This window comes from Osmerus mordax, assembly GCF_038355195.1.
Source record: "Osmerus mordax isolate fOsmMor3 chromosome 6 unlocalized genomic scaffold, fOsmMor3.pri SUPER_6_unloc_5, whole genome shotgun sequence".
In the NCBI taxonomy this organism is placed as follows: Eukaryota; Metazoa; Chordata; class Actinopteri; order Osmeriformes; family Osmeridae; genus Osmerus; species Osmerus mordax.
Window position 1 is genome coordinate 27,602 of NW_027120337.1, and position 15,581 is coordinate 43,182.

At 44.2% G+C, this 15,581-nt stretch overlaps 3 protein-coding genes across 3 annotated transcripts; 1 reads left to right on the top strand and 2 right to left on the bottom strand.

Annotated features, from left to right (window-relative positions):
• Window positions 1–218: 218 nt before the first annotated feature.
• Window positions 219–2,200, top strand: LOC136938394 (zinc finger protein 300-like). The gene is made up of 2 exons (XM_067231689.1): window positions 219–449; window positions 805–2,200. Exons 1-2 carry the CDS (start codon window positions 275–277, stop codon window positions 1,770–1,772), a joined length of 1,143 nt encoding a protein of 380 aa, XP_067087790.1. The 5' UTR covers window positions 219–274; the 3' UTR covers window positions 1,773–2,200.
• A 3,345-nt stretch (window positions 2,201–5,545) lies between these two features.
• On the bottom strand, window positions 5,546–10,781 carry LOC136938392 (squalene monooxygenase-like). Its single transcript, XM_067231687.1, has 11 exons — window positions 10,346–10,781; window positions 9,948–10,209; window positions 9,530–9,707; window positions 9,023–9,122; window positions 8,781–8,894; window positions 8,488–8,659; window positions 8,003–8,098; window positions 7,656–7,798; window positions 7,289–7,385; window positions 7,035–7,122; window positions 5,546–6,806 (listed from the first exon to the last, which is right to left on the bottom strand). The coding sequence occupies exons 1-11, from the start codon at window positions 10,616–10,618 to the stop codon at window positions 6,614–6,616; spliced, it is 1,716 nt and encodes a 571-aa protein (XP_067087788.1). The 5' UTR covers window positions 10,619–10,781; the 3' UTR covers window positions 5,546–6,613.
• Window positions 10,782–11,843: 1,062 nt separating this feature from the next.
• Window positions 11,844–15,508, bottom strand: LOC136938391 (uncharacterized). Its single transcript, XM_067231686.1, has 14 exons — window positions 15,471–15,508; window positions 15,126–15,202; window positions 14,910–14,982; window positions 14,695–14,807; window positions 14,473–14,498; window positions 14,178–14,315; window positions 13,824–13,933; window positions 13,634–13,729; window positions 13,440–13,523; window positions 13,206–13,332; window positions 12,857–12,962; window positions 12,552–12,734; window positions 12,195–12,269; window positions 11,844–12,077 (listed from the first exon to the last, which is right to left on the bottom strand). The coding sequence occupies exons 1-14, from the start codon at window positions 15,496–15,498 to the stop codon at window positions 11,994–11,996; spliced, it is 1,320 nt and encodes a 439-aa protein (XP_067087787.1). The 5' UTR covers window positions 15,499–15,508; the 3' UTR covers window positions 11,844–11,993.
• Window positions 15,509–15,581: the final 73 nt, after the last annotated feature.

The following is a 15,581-nucleotide window of genomic DNA, read 5'->3' on the forward strand; positions in this document are numbered from 1 at the left end:
CTTGAATCTGCCTTTTTGAACGCTTGGATCTTTACTAATAGAGTCCAAATACACTTTAAACGCAAAACAAACATTTGGAGATAGTATTATTATTAACAGTTGATGATATAAGTAAGGCGCAGCTTGGATCAGTTGGTGATATATTGGTCCTTCACTCGCGGCTTAAACGTCGCACATTGTTTACGTAGTCCTGATCCTTGCGAACGTCGACGATTCTTTCGGAATCAGATAGCTAAACCAGTGCTGTATTTTAGCAATATTTTTTATCGTCAAAATGAAGAAAGAACAATTTCGACAATTTCTGGCTGAGCGACTGACCGTGGCAGCTCTGGAGATCTTTTCAGCGGTAGAGAAAACGTGGGACGGGTATCAAGAAGAAATATGTCGTTTTAAAGAGGAGAATGGTCGACTGCAACGGCTCCTGGACAATGTTAATCTGATTCCCAAAAGTAAGTTCTTCTATAGCGTCATTAAGTAGTTCCTTCATTCATCAGTTAGTTTCTGTTTTTGGATGCCAGAAAAAGTGATTGTAGGTGGAACTACTAGGTGTCATGGTTGCCGTGGATAAAATAAAAAACAACAACAACAATAGCATAAGTTTTACTTTGTTCTGTCGAGTGAACTGCTACGTGTGCCTGAACCGACCAAATTATAAAATATTCTCCCTCACACTAATATTTCTATGAAACACGGTTCGCCCAGTTGCCATTCTTAGTGATTTCACAAAATGTAATCAAAGAAAGACCATGTCCATCATCACCTTTAGTAATATAACAAGCTCACCCTGTTTCTCTATCCCTCCAGACATCACCCAGCACTGTCTCTCAGAATCCCCAAATATTAAAGTGGAACCGGAGCTGTGGACCATTCACGACACAGAGCAAGATTCAGACCTTACTGACCTTCCGCTTCCTTTTCCCCATCTATTAAAAGACTGTGATCAAGAGGACCCATCTCTGGTCTCTATCGTTTACCAGCCTCGAACTGTGCAGAACAGAATAGGGCCAGACCCATTCCTTCCTGTACCAACTGTCTCGACTCACCGGGTCAAAGCAGAGGCTTATGGAGAACCAGCTTGTGACTCTCAGCCCCTCTCTGCTGTAACCCCGGAATATTCTACACCTCAGAGTCTGGAGAAGGACAGTGGAGGACTGCTATCTGAACTACATACCAGAATATCAGAGAAAGCACAGATCTCAGTCAGCCAGGCAGATTCTGGAAACATCTACAGCATGAATAGGCCAGTTGAATGTCTGCTGGAAAAGAAGAAAACGGTTAACATCACATTTTGCAGTAAACGTTACAACACAGGTTCTAAACTACAGATAAATGCTCAAAGTCATTCTGGGGGACTACACCATCAATGCCAAAAATGTGGCAAATTGTGTGAAACGAAATATAGCCTGAATGGTCACATGCGGACACACACCGATAACTTTATTCAGCAGTCTGTTCTTAAAAGTCATTTAAATTCACACACAGGAGGAAAACCGTATCAGTGCCAAGAGTGTGGCAAGTCGTTTGGTCGAAATGGAAGTCTTAAGGATCATTTGAGGATACACACCGGATTGAAACCATATCAGTGCCAAGAATGTGGCAAGTCCTTCGGCCGAAAAGGTAGTCTTAAGGATCATTTGAGAACACATACTGGACAGAAACCGTATCATTGCCAAAAATGCGGAAAGGCCTTCTGTAGAAAAATTGACTTAAATCTGCATAGTAGGAAGCACGTAAATGAGGCACCACATCCATCTGTTGAAATTGCCTTATAGGTAGACCATGGATCAGTTGTCATGGATGGAAACCATCACAAGATTCAGGTGTAAAAACATGTTCAACTGTCTTCTCCCAAGTCCCTGGTTTCTTAACCCTGTTATCAAAGCAAGTGGAGGAACAGATTCACCTTTGGGACAAAAATCATCCACATTTTGATGTGTAGCCTTCTCTGTGTATTGTAATTTGCTTTTGTAAATATGTAACATTGATGGACAGGGTTCCCGTGGGGTCTTTAAAAGTCTAAAACTCTGAACTTTAGGCCTTAAAACGTCTTAAAAACGGCCAGATCTTCATCCGAGGTCTTAAAATTCTGAGATTAACAAGCGTTTGTCAGAGGAGACAATATTTATGAAACTATGTGAAGGTGAAGTCCCACATCTCACATGACCACAATGTAACTTAAGTTAAAATAAACCATTTAAAATTAGGATTTGAACCCAGGCTGTTGCGGTACTGCCCCAGCATGTCTGAAAGAACACGCACACTAACCCAGTGAGTTAGTTCTTCACAATTGTTAACAAGTTTCTCAAAACAATAACGGCTTTCTCAAAACTGCACACATAAAAGACCTCACACACAAATTGCTAAACCTGACACTCCCTTTGCAAGATGACTCTTTGCCATCAAATCTCTTACCTGTTCACAAAATGGAACTCGTGTTCTCATTTGGTACACACAGCCATATTTTCAAATGACACGTGCACACCATTCATAACAGTACACACAACTAAGTATTTGCTGCACACTACCAAGCATTCACAGCACACTGTAGTGCAAAATTGAAAACAATTATAGAAATGGAACACACCATATGAATGACAATGACTCTGGAGAATGAGCCATTTCTCCTTTTTTTTAATGTCTCTGTGTAGGCCTACTTTAAGTCAAACATAAAACGGCACACAAATATGCAGGGAAAAAAGTTTTATTTCTGAACAGTACACTACTGTCAACGGGCCTGCCCCCCCCCCCCCCCCCCCCCCCCCCCCTGGTTCCTTACTGCCTCATCTACATCACAGGCGATGTTCTCCCTGTCCAAGCAGCGTTGGAAGAAAGGCCGCGAGTGGCGCATGAAGCCCTGCCAGGCCTCAGCAGTCACATCGCCACAAGCTTCCTCCATGGCCTGGAGCAGTGGGACCCGGCCCTGTGGGTCCCGTTCATACACCTTCCACCTCCAAGCTGAAAAGAACTCCTCGATGGGATTCAGGAAAGGAGAATAAGGTGGAAGGTATACAACTGAAAAATGTGGGTGGTCTGGAACCACTCACGCACTTGAGCAGCCCGGTGGAAGCTCACATTGTCCCAGATGACAACGTGATTGATCAGCTGTGGGTCATTTATCTAGCCAGGTGGTACCAGCAGGTCTTGCAGGCCATCCAGGAAGGTGATGAGACGGGCAGTGTTGTAGGCCCTTATGTGGGCGTGATGGTGCAGGATCCCATGGTGGTTCATTGAAGCACACATTGTGATGTTCCCACCACGCTGGCCGGGGACCTCAACAATGGCGCGCTGGCCAATGACATTTCTGCCCCGGCGCCTCCTCTTCACCAGGTTGAATCCAACTTCATCAATAAAGATGTATTTATACAGCTCAGTGTCATGCTCCTGGATACGCTGAAACAGACTGCATGAGAATGCAAGTTATAGTATGGACACAGAGAGGTCAACACAGTGGGCTACAGTGAGACACTGTAGAAAAGGAACAATATTGGATTACAGATACAATACATGCATGTGTCAGTGCTGAATGTATGGGACTTACAAGCACAAACTCTCACCGTAACTCCTTGATGCGTCTGTGTTCCGGTCAAATGGGACCCTGTACACTTGTTTCATCCTTATTGCATTCCTTCGGAGAACACGGTCCAGAGTGGAGAGACTGACGGTCTGGATGTCTCTGAATGTGGCATGGTCAGCCAGGATCCTGGTTTGGATCTGTCGCAGTGTGATAATGTTGTTTTCGCAAACCATATTCACAATGTCAGTCTCCTGTTGAGCCGTGAAAGTGCATGTTCTTCCTCCACGGTGTGGTTCTCTTTCAGTCCAGCAAAATACAAATACTGTGAGCACACTGTATTCTATTGATATGCAGTATTTCAGTACACAAGGCAAATAGATTTCATACCTGTTCTCCATTCTAAAGGTTCTTATTATGGCAGCAACTGTGAAGCGGCTGAGATTAGGTTGGACCCTCTGGCCAGCCTCCCTCATGGTCAAACCGTGGTTGAGCACATGGTCAACCACGGTCGCCCGAATCTCATTAGAGATCACCGTTCTCCTTCTTTCTCCTCCTCCTTCTCCTTGTCTTCCTCCTCTTCTCCTCCTTCTTGTCCTCTTCCTCTCACTCCTTCTTGTCCTCTTCCTCTCACTCCTTCTTCTCCTCTTCCTCTCACTCCTCCTTCTTGTCCTCTTCCTCTCACTCCTTGTCCTCTTCCTCTCACTCCTCCTTCTTGTCCTCTTCCTCTCGCTCCTCCTTCTTGTCCTCTTCCTCTCACTCCTCCTTTTGTCGTCTTGCTCTTCCTTGTCCTCCTCCTCTCACTCTTATCCCTCTCCTTCTCTGGTTGTTTTCCATGGTTCACCAAACAAAACAGAGGCTTAAGGCCCTTTTTATGCTGCTGTCCTGGTTGCAAATTGCTCACCAGACCTGAGTGTTTAGAGATTTGAATATTTGTGTGTTGTAGGTTGATGCTTTGAGATTTTACTTGAGAAGTGTGTGCAACAACTGAACATTGTGTGTAGTGTTTTGACAACAAGGTGATGTGTAATTGACATCAGTGTGTAAACAAGGAAGGTCAGAGTCTAATGCAGATAAGGGAGTGTGAAGTAGTGCCAAATTGGGTCAAGCAGTTGGTACATGTGAAAATGGTGCCATATTTTTGCTTTTTGTGTGTTAACAATTGTGAAAAACTGTAACAGGGGAGTGTGTGAGGGGTCTTGTGTTCAAATCTGTCTGAAGGGTCTTCTTACAGCTCCATTTTTGCTCTTGGACTTATAAATAAAACTCAACTTATAAATAAAACTGATAAAAGGTAAACAAAATTTGAGACTCTTGGTTGAGGCTTTCCTGGTGGGACAGTTGGGTACCTGGAAAGACAGTTGGGAGAGGGGATCTGGACAGTCGGGGAGTGTGCTGCGGTTGCAGGGATCTGGGCCCACGGATGTGTTTGGCACTACGCTCTGTGCTGGTAATGAACCCAGGTCGTTGTGGTGTAGGCCCTTGTTCTCAACCCACTACACCACAGGGTCCCCCATCTATTTTTTCAGAATTTCTTTGATTAGAATATTGCTTTGGTAATGCGTCGTGTACGTCTTAAATTTAAATCTTTATGGTCTTAAAATGTCAACCCTTGTGCTGCCTTCAGGTCACATGACCCAAAGGTTCATAACGAACCATCGTTGTGTTTACCCAATTTTACCCAATACAAAAACAAATACAAATAATTTTCTTTTAACCTTCGCAATGTTGGGGGTCTGAGACAGCCCAACAGTTAAAAGAAAATGCTTCACTTTGTTTTTGTATGCGGTAAAGTTGTCGCAATACGACGGTGGGTCACAATGACTGATGGGTCAGAATGACCCGAAGATAACACAAGGGTTAAAAAGGTCTTAAATTTGGGAATCAAACTTTAGAGAAAGCAAATCATTGCCATGATTGTTAGGATTCGCAATGATACTGTTTTGAAAATCTATTGGCAAGTCTGGTAGTATCGGCTTGAAAACTTTAAACAAGAAGCACAAAGAAGACTAGGATTTTACATTTGGACATTTATTCAACAGGTAAATTCAACATACGTTTACAAGTATGTGGAATGCATGTACCAGTTCCAGAACAGTGCAATCAATAGAGCCATTTAGGACTTAAAGTCTGTTTAATTCACTTAACTCCTCTCACATAGACGCCTCAAAGGCTATTTGTGTTTAAGTGAGACTGTGATGCTGTTCTCCCGAGCATTGTAGCTAAGGAGCTGATCATGTCATTACCATATCATGGACCAACTCACCAGATCAGCAATTTTTCAAAGCATGAATCAAGGAAGGTTTGTACTTTGTAGACGGTTGGCGGGAGTTTAGGGTTAGGGTCCATCGACCACAGCCTTGTCAGACACGCGCTGCTCGCCCAGGTCAAACTAATAAGAGGACGTGCCGGAAACAGATCCCTTGTTCACAAAGCTTTAAGGCAGTAAGTATGCATCTTGGCAAAAGTTCAACAGATGATTAAAAAAAAAAATCATAGTCTGTGCAGTGTTGCCCTATTTGCAGCAAAGTGAAACATTTGCATTATAGTGAAGGACAGCAGTAAGGACACGGTTCGTAAAAAGACAACAGTCGGCTGGTTTTTAGATGAATCATTACGAGATCAAAGTTTTCTTTTCCATTTAGGTTCCCAGTAAGTCATTGGTAACAGGTCGTCTGTAACCTCATCATTGTCCTAATGTCATAAATCTGTCAACACGAGATTTGTCAGCCATGACAGATAACCTATTATACCTATAATATAATAAGGGTTGCGTAGTCAACGTTTAATTAACTTGAACGCTGCACTTACATTTAAATTACACAGCAGGTACAAAAGGATGGTCCTGCACATCACATCTTAATTAGATTTTTCACAGCGAAGGACTAAGGCTTTGCCCTCGAGTACCAACGAGAGGCAAAATGTTAATAATAAACCGTTCTGAGACAGTCAAAAGGCTTCAGCAGGTCACTTCAGACGTACACAGAAAGCTGAGTAGGCGGTGGGTCGTAACTCCATTTACGACTGATGTGCTTTGAGTTCAGTGTTCTTCAGGCTGTTAGCCTGGGGCAGTCTCCACTGCTCTCCAGGAGGGGGCGCATTTCAGTCCACCAGGTACTTGACTTCAGAGTAGATGAGGGGGAACATGACGGTGCAGGCACGGTACAAGATGGCCCCGCTCTTGTATAAGGCTCTGGGTTTGGTGAACCAGGACTCAGACTTGAAGGTGAAGTAGATGGCGTACAAGGCCACGGCGAAGAAGTGGCCAATCAGGGTCAAGGGTTTGGGATTCAGCCTGGGAAATCAAATGGATTTTGGAGTTAGATGTAAATATTTGTACTCGTTACCCTTTTTGATATCTCAGTGATATTAACAAAAGAGAATGAGATGCCCCATACACAGTATTTTCCCAGCGCCTATGGGTGTATGTTTTCACAGATGGTCATCTTGCCACAGGTTCGGTGAATAGAATAATCAGTAAATAGTACGTGTTGTGGTGATGGCTAACAGCAGAGAGACTCACACAGAGAGAAGCCCAATAGGACCGTTAATGCACTCCCCTCCAAGCTTGAAGTACAGGAAGCAGGCTTTCCTGAGCTCGTGGAGAGAATCTGAAAAACAAACAAAATCCCCCCAAATGCTGTAAACATAAAACATAATAGGAAGAAACAGCCTTGGGAAGAAGTTGGAATTGCATGAAATGACCTACAATGAGGAGAATATATATATATATATATATGTGTGATGCGTTGGCAGAGTGCATAGAAGGACACTCACTGTCAGTGGCAGCAAACAGCTCGTACAGGGCTTGGGCCAACACATTCACTACAAAGGAATGTGATGACTTGCGTTCCCAGTGAAATGTTTTCTTTGCCTGTGAAGAAGCAGATACCAAAAGCTTAATAGCACACCCTTCTGCGACTTCACAAGATACAAAAGATGCTTATGTCAGCTCTGAGTGTGCACTTAGACTTGTTCATTAACACTTCTGCTGGTACGCTTAGCCCTAGTAACAGAGCTAGTTATAAAAGCAAGCGCATGGAACATGGTGTCACATTCCATAACATCAATGCACATTCCAGCCTAACCCCAACGGGCGGGGAGGGACGATGTCATTCTTTTGAGGGCTTAGCTCTCCTATTACCTGGAGCATAGCTGTGTTGTCATAAAGATCCGGCATATTCTTGAGCAGAGTTCTCCAGATGCGGACGTCATTGAGGGCCACACTCATCCCTCCTCCTGTTAGCGGGTGTCTCATGTTGTAGGCATCTCCGAGGAGCAGCACACCTGAATAAACACCAAATCCCATGATTCCTTTCACACCTCACTGGAGTGAAACAAGTGTTGTACAACTACATGTATGTGAATAATATCTACATTGATACTGCTGATAAGAGTTATAGTAATAATAGTTGTGATGGGAATATATATTCCATAATACATTTTATTACTTCCTGGTTCAATGGTGCAGACAAATCCTCCCTGCCTCACCTTGTTTGTTGACAGGAGAAGGTGGGAGGAAGCTGGCAGGCATGGTCCTGAGGCGGTCGTTCTGCAGGGCCACCATGAAAGGCTCCTTTATGTGCTCTGATGAAAGAGAGAGAACCAATCAGGTCAGACGCACAGCAGGAGCTACCCAATCAGAAGGATGGATACATATACACATATATGAATCCCAGTGTGAATGTTTCCTGCCTCAACCCCTTAACTTTGTGTTTATTCATTCCTCACACTCTCCAGCGATCATTCTCATACTGTTAAGAAAAAAGTCCAACTCAGAACCTATCTCTAAACACGCCTGTGCGCATGAGAACATGATACCTGCTGTAATATAGGGACATTAGATGTATTATAGTACCTTCTAAACATCTCACCATCAAGAGAGTTAAGCTAGCTCAGTATATGACCTTTGAACTAGCAGTCCTGTTTGTATTGCACTGTCTGATGTGTCCTTGATCCTGTCGATTTCCTCCTACCTGGTAGCTGTGGGTAGATCTTCTCAGCCAGGTACTCAGTCAGGTTCCTGGGCATCTCCCCCCGGATGTCCACCAGGACCCTGGTCTCTGTGGAGGAGATCTGGTAGATGAGCACAGGGCTGGGGTTGGCCAGGACCAGTTCTGCATGGTTGGCCCTGTACTGGGGAGAGTCCTGAGGACAGCAAACCCAGGAGAGAAAACAGAACAACAGTTGAAATTGACAAGCGGAAAGGTTGAACCGTTGGGATGCAAAAACAAAACATGGGAGTTTTGACAAAATCTCCTTCATGTACCTTCATCAGGCATCCGACAAAGTGCGAGGAAACGTGGGCCTTCCCTGAACCCAGACTCTTGCGGAACTTGGAGAAACAACCGTCGGCCACCACGGTTAGCGGCGCATGGATCTCCTATGGAGAGACGAGTGGAAACAATCATCACGACACGGCCACGTTAAACCTCAACCGTCCTTTGAGTTTTTCGGTGAGGGTCTGTGCAATCCCTTAGGAACGGTGAGAGACAGGTCTGACGCGCTCACCTTGGTGTCTCCCGTTTCCTTGTCCTTGTACTGAACGCCCGTCACGCAGCCGTCCTCCTCCTCCAGCAGACTGGACACAGTGCCTTCTACCATGGTGACACTAGAGGGTGCAGAGGAGCACACGCTCAATTAGACTCCCTCTGTTGTCGCTTCGCCTGACACCACAGCCACGGAGCAGCCGCCCGTCACCACACAGACATTACACACAGTCCGGAGTTTCGATAACGTAAGTCATTTAAAAAGTCACTGATAACTCCATCGATAAGTCACCCATGAACATAGGAATTGAAAGCACAATCAGGATCATCGCCTTCATTAAGTGATCAAGTTAACCTGATAACATTTCATTGTAAGATACATACATTATAAACATATTTTACAGTTTAAATGTTTTATTTAATGACCCATCCCTGACAGGAATAGTAATCCTAGCTCAGATACTTGCTGTTTATTATGCCATTTCAAATGCACATCAGATCCCATACTGGATCATAAACCTCCACCTACTTGGGCTCGGCCTGGGCTGCCCTGCGTAGGCCCATGATGAAGCGGCCATGATGGAAGGCCCGTCCGCACTGGACGGTGTTCTCTTCTTGAGGGTACGGGATCTCCACCTCTGTGCAACTCTCTCTGTCGTGGATCACGTAGCCCTTCACAACGTGAGCGTCCAGACCCTCCACCGAATCTGAGGAGGTCAGAGAAAGAGTGTCAGTTACTCATCACCAGTTTTCATTATTCATCGAGTGCTTGGGCACAGTATCACATTGACATGGCTGTCCTGAGCTTCCTACTCCCGATCTGACTTGGGGAGGAAAAAGTATACTTCTATTTTGTCATTTAGGTCTACAGATTGTTATAACGTAGAAGGATAGACCTATTTGACATAATAATACAGTTTTTATATAATGAATAGTAAAGTATTTACCCTCAAGCCCGAGCTCCTTAAGAGCCCGGTATCCACCCGGTTGGAGGAGCTCTCCTACAATCCTGTCCGGCTCGCGCAGGTCTCTCTCTATTACGGTGACTCTGTGGCCGTCCCGAGCCAGGACAGCTGCCATGGCGGATCCGAGAACTCCTGCTCCAACGATAATCACGTCGGGCTCCTGGGCCACAGTAGTCGCACCTGCTGGGCTGGTAACCGTGGATGGGGACTCTTTGACTGTCACCCTTGCTCTATTCCTACGTCCCTGGAGATGGAAATGTATTTTATCCATAAGCTACATTTGTCTTTGAGCTATAACTATTTATTTAAAAGGTAATAGAATAATTCGTCTACATAAGTTAGAAAAGAAGGTTGTATTCAATGCTTCTTACACGACTCACCTTTTTGGAATCGGTTTCTGTGGTCCTGGCCGGCGAGGATTTAGGAAAAAACTTATTGATAAACGGAATAGTTGATACGAGTTCCAGTGCTACCTGGAAAACTTTCGGTGCATTGAATGTTTGTCCGCGGAAATACCTCACATAAGACAGTAGCATGCCGGCAATGAGGCACACAATTGCGGCAAGTAAAACCTCTTTGTGAGCAGAAGTCAATATTGCATCGCATTTTTTATAAATGTATGTGAAGCTTGCAATTCCAAGAAAGGTCCACATTTTCTCACTTTTAAAAAACCTACTCACAGTAAGAACTTAAGGCTTGCTTCAAAGTCCAACGATAATTATTTTAAAAAGAAGTGAATGCGTTTTCAGGCACAAAAAATCTAACATTCATATAAAAATTGTAGATGTTTCAGTCTTCAAAATAGGCTACATAGCCCCCTATCAGTCAATCCAGAAGGTAATTTGCGCTTTGTTCTAAAGTCATGACAGTATTCCAGCCGTTGCGACGGTGTCAGAGGATGCTGTGTGTATTATGATAATGAGGATTATGGTAACCTTGACTCGGTGCCACTTCTCCATCCCTTTACTTCAACTGTACACTTTTCTATTTGTCTCCATCGATATAAAGGCAAATGATTGGTCTAATCCTGTCTCTAATGCCAATCCTATGCATTTACCATCCACGTAAATTTGAGGACAAGATCATACTTTAGGGAGAAGGGTGGACCATATGGACGAGGGGCGGGTTTACAGATTACGTCCCGCCCTGTCCGCATGTGAACCTTCCAATCATGTAGAGCGCGTCAGTGAGCAGAGCTCACGCTATCTTCCAGTGATTGGTCTACATATTTGTGACTTAGTCGTCCGAGAGTGCGATGCGATACAACATTTGATAGGTTCTCCGCAGGTAGGTTACCTCACGAAAGTCAGGATATCGGTTCATTCACTTACGTACGTTCATCAATGCTACTACACAATTCCTAAGGTAGCAATCCGCTTAATAACACCCATCTTTGACCAGCTCAGTTGTGTTGCATAGCAATATTTCTATCTATGTGAACTCTATAGGTTAGTCTGTGCCGAAACCAAGCGTAGCACGCTATGGCCTGGCCCATTGACGCGAAACCATTCAATACTGTCTGTCTGGCCACTGGCCAATTCTCAGCCACTGACTGTCAGACGTGGCGTAATATGATATCACTGGAAAATGGAGGTCCATTGTCCATCAGCCTGGTTACCAAACCGTGGAGGTTGTTTTGTATGTTCAAAAGCAAGCACATAGGGCTCAGGTTTTCCCTAAGCACAGGTTCAGGACCAGCCATATATGGATGTTCATTGTCCATTGTTATATATGGACCAGCACCAGCCATATATAACGATCAAGGATAACCTGACGACTGCAACAAATTGACCATAAGTCAGTGTTTGTCTCGTGCAACTCCAATCAACAACTGTTATTGAAACAACACTACAAATATAATGTATTTGTTTACTTGCACATTTATTATTTGTTCATGTAGTCATTATGAGTTTACAAAAGGCTTCCATCAACATGTCTCTAGAAACAACTAAGAATATAAAAGTGATGGACTAACATTGGGAGGAAAAAAGTTTTCCCATGTATAACCAGTAGCTATACTAGATGTATTTACAGGTAGTGATTGAAGATGGTTTCATATTTCTCCTGTTTCCCTGACGTGACGTTAGGCTCTCCATTCTTCTTGACAAAGTCCTGAGAATACAAGATAAACATCCGTTTTCCCAGCCAACTACACTGTGTAATAATAATGTTTTCAATATGCTTTTATCCAATGTGTTTGGCATTTTACTTCCTAAAACAACGTCTGACCTCCAAATCCTCCAATGAGGCGCTGCCGTCCTCCACCTTCTGACCAATCCCATGACTGAAGCTCATGTAGCGTTCCTGTCCATAAACAGATTTTTCATCCATATGTGCCCTTATTGATGAATCGACCAATAAAACCCTTCAGCTGGTTAGCCGAACACCACTGACAGCTGTCAACACATTCTACATTTTACCAGTGAACTTGAATTACAATTGCATTCGTAAGAGGTGGGCAAGATATGAGCTTCTGCATAGCATTTCCACGAACACTACAACCATATTTGGGCTTTTCAAGTCACAGCCAGGGCTTCTCTTTGACTTACATACATCCAGGTAGGAAGGGTAGAGGTTCGTGACTACCTTGACCATGTTGGTGACCACTCCTTCCTCTATGATGCGGACAGCGTTCCTCAGGCCGCGGGCGAAGGCGTCCATCGCACCAACGTGGGAGATAAACAGGTCGTCCAGGTCTGTAGATTCCCGACGCACCTTGGCATCAAAGTTCAGTCCTCCAGGCTGCAATCCACCCTGCTCTATAACCGTCTGAAGATGAGGGGCCAAACTATTATTAAGACCTGGCTAGCTAGTTATTTAGTTAAGGCATATTATTGTGTGTCTAACTGTTGTGTTCCAATAAAAATGTATTGTATTGGGTTCTGTCTCACCTTCATGACCATGGTGGTGTTTCTGATGTCCATGGGGAACTGGTCTGTGTCCCAGCCCAGGTCAGGAGAACCCGTGTTAGAGTCAACAGAACCCAGCATACCAAACCTGCCCACCAGGGAAACATTCTTTGGTGGAACAGTTTATGGGTGCATTTGATTAAGCAGTTATTGCATTCCAGCTTAGGGTTTAAGAGGACATTGGTGTCATTGTTTCGACAAAGTTAAATACAATTTTACATTAAAGGCATTGTTTTTCTACACAATGAAAATGTATCTGAAAGCGTCAATTTTCCCCACTGGACAGGCCCTTTGTGTGATGGCAGTAGACATGAGAGACTTAATAGCTTACACGGAGGCCATCACAACATCGTGTTCATAGGAGTGGCCAGCAAGAGTGGTGTGGTTGGGCTCGATGTTTAGCTTGAAGTGGCTGTCCAAACCAAAGTGCTTCAGGAAGCCAATGACACTCATGGCATCTGGAAAACAAGTTGCAGAACCCCCAAAAAATTATGTCATAGAAATGAATAACTAGTGTTAGATCAACTTTCATGTGAAAAAGCAAGTGCTCTACTGAGCATCTTACCATAGTCATACTGATGTTTGCAGGGCTCTTTGGGTTTGGGCTCAATCAGAAACTGACACTTCAAGCCAATCTTTTCTTTGTACTCTGAAGACACAGTCAGGTTCTTAATCATATGCAGCTACCAGAAAACAAACACTTAAAAAGTCAAATGTATTGAGCAGTGGTATTCTATTGAGCATAGCGCTGGTACTCACTGACAGCCATTTTGAAGAAATTGGCCATGTGTTTGAGTTCAGCTGCCACATCAGTGTTGTGTATGGACAGAAAGCCCTCCCGACCTCCCCAGAACACTGCACGATTAAAACACCAGAGACACTGTCGGTTGGGATTGGCTTAAAACACAGGTTTGAATCAATAAATCCCCTCTTTCTATTGTTAATGTACCAAAGTTATCTGCCCCCAGCTTCTTAGCTACATCCAGTCCTTTCTTCACCTGGGCCCCGGCGTAGGCTAGCACATGACTGTCAGGGTTGGTGGCTGCACCATTCATGTACCTACAAGTCGCAAACATCCAATTCAAAAGTTGGTCAGATGAAGAATCAATACTATCAGAATGAAGTGGGTTTATCGTTATGAAGATAAAGTGCATCATTCACTCCAAAAATATTCTCTAGTTTTACCCTTGTCACAAGGGTGATAGGCGCATCTCAATCACATTGCGGTTGTTTTTTGAGTGAACTGTGCCTTTAAGCCCATATAGCTAGGGCCTGTCTGTGTTCTTATGAGAGGGAACCAGACCTTGGGTGGGCAAACAGGTTACAAGTGACCCAGAGGACCTTGACCCCGGTCCTGTTCTGAAGCTGCAAGGCTAGGTCCGTCATCTCATCCAGGTTTCTGTTGGACTCCTCCAGGCTGCTGCCCTCTGGAGCCATGTCCCTGGACACGGGTGCATTTGATTTGACTTCCCTTGTTTTCTGTTACTTTTGCCTTCATTGCAAAACAATGGCTCAAACTCAACATTAACTCACAACAAACAACATGAGAAAATAATGAATTTCTGAATGCATAGTAGTTACAGTATACATTACAATACCTGTCATGAAACGTGTAGTACTTGACCTGTAGAAAAGACAAACATACACACAATTCTATATTAACATTAACAATAGAGTAAAAACCACAAACTGATGACAGCATGTGATACCATCCTGATGCATGCAATGATCCAGTAGTTTCATGCATTGAGAGGGATCAGTGGCAGGATGAGAGATCCAGGAGGAAGAGATGCTGTGGGGCTCAGTGGAGTTGAACTCACACCCAATTTGGTGAAGAACTCAAAAGCAGCATGGAGCCTCTTCCTGGCTGCCTCCATGGGGGTTCCCTCATTCCAGGATCTCTGGAGGGTGGGGAACCCAAACGGGTCAGCACCTTGCAGGTGGAGGGTACAACATGAGTATTATGTAAACAGATACATGCCTTGTGTTTGTGTGTATGAAACATTATGTGCGTGAGCGTGGGGTCCATCATTACCAGTTCCACAGAAGGAATGCCAGTAACAGACAGAGAATCTCAGCCAGTCCTCCATCTTCCTTCCCAGCAGCACCTGCACAAAGGGAACAGAAACACAGGAAGTCAGGACGTAATGACCACTGATTAAAGGAAGTCAACCTACACAAGTAATCATACAGATTTATGTCTGTTGTTAGCCATTAGTGCCATTCACATGCCAATTCTCTCACAGCCTACCTCTTCTGCACTGTAGTGCTTGAAGCACAACACGTCTCGTGGCCCTGCTTTCGGAACATATGGAATCTTCGGAATACCTGGGTGGAAAAGCCACCGTTATATTAAATAATCACGACGACACTACGGCTCTAGTATTGTCATGCAAAACAGTAATCGCCATTTTGCCCATCTGACTTCAATAAACCTACATTTTATTACACTTTAGCAGGCGAGAAGTTTTACTTCCAGCCAGGCAAATTGCCTGAATGTGTTTGCAGCTGAAGTGGGTGTTGCTGCTTTTTAGAACACGAAATCCAAACCAATGTGTTGATGAAAGAGAATGGATTGCTTATATCCGATAATTACCAGCAAAGAATTCAATCTCGGTTGCCATCTGAAACTTCTCAGTCAGACTCAGAATCCTCAAACCTCTGTTTATGGAAAGGAACGCTACACGAGCTTCATCGGATTTGTCGA

Excerpts from the sequence above, each read along its gene's own strand:
- LOC136938394 (XM_067231689.1), top strand. The coding sequence starts at position 275 with ATGAAGAAAGAACAATTTCGACAATTTCTGGCTGAGCGACTGACCGTG. Across the intron at positions 450-804 it reads TGTTAATCTGATTCCCAAAA|ACATCACCCAGCACTGTCTC; the intron begins GTAAGTTCTTCT and ends CTATCCCTCCAG.
- LOC136938392 (XM_067231687.1), bottom strand. The coding sequence starts at position 10,618 with ATGTGGACCTTTCTTGGAATTGCAAGCTTCACATACATTTATAAAAAA. Across the intron at positions 7,799-8,002 it reads TTCTCCTGTCAACAAACAAG|GTGTGCTGCTCCTCGGAGAT; the intron begins GTGAGGCAGGGA and ends GTGTTTATTCAG. Across the intron at positions 6,807-7,034 it reads CCTATTGGGCTTCTCTCTGT|GCTGAATCCCAAACCCTTGA; the intron begins GTGAGTCTCTCT and ends TTGATTTCCCAG.
- LOC136938391 (XM_067231686.1), bottom strand. The coding sequence starts at position 15,498 with ATGGCAACCGAGATTGAATTCTTTGCTG. Across the intron at positions 14,983-15,125 it reads AGCACTACAGTGCAGAAGAG|GTGCTGCTGGGAAGGAAGAT; the intron begins GTAGGCTGTGAG and ends CCCTTTGTGCAG. Across the intron at positions 12,963-13,205 it reads GATGTTGTGATGGCCTCCGT|GTTTGGTATGCTGGGTTCTG; the intron begins GTAAGCTATTAA and ends CCTGGTGGGCAG.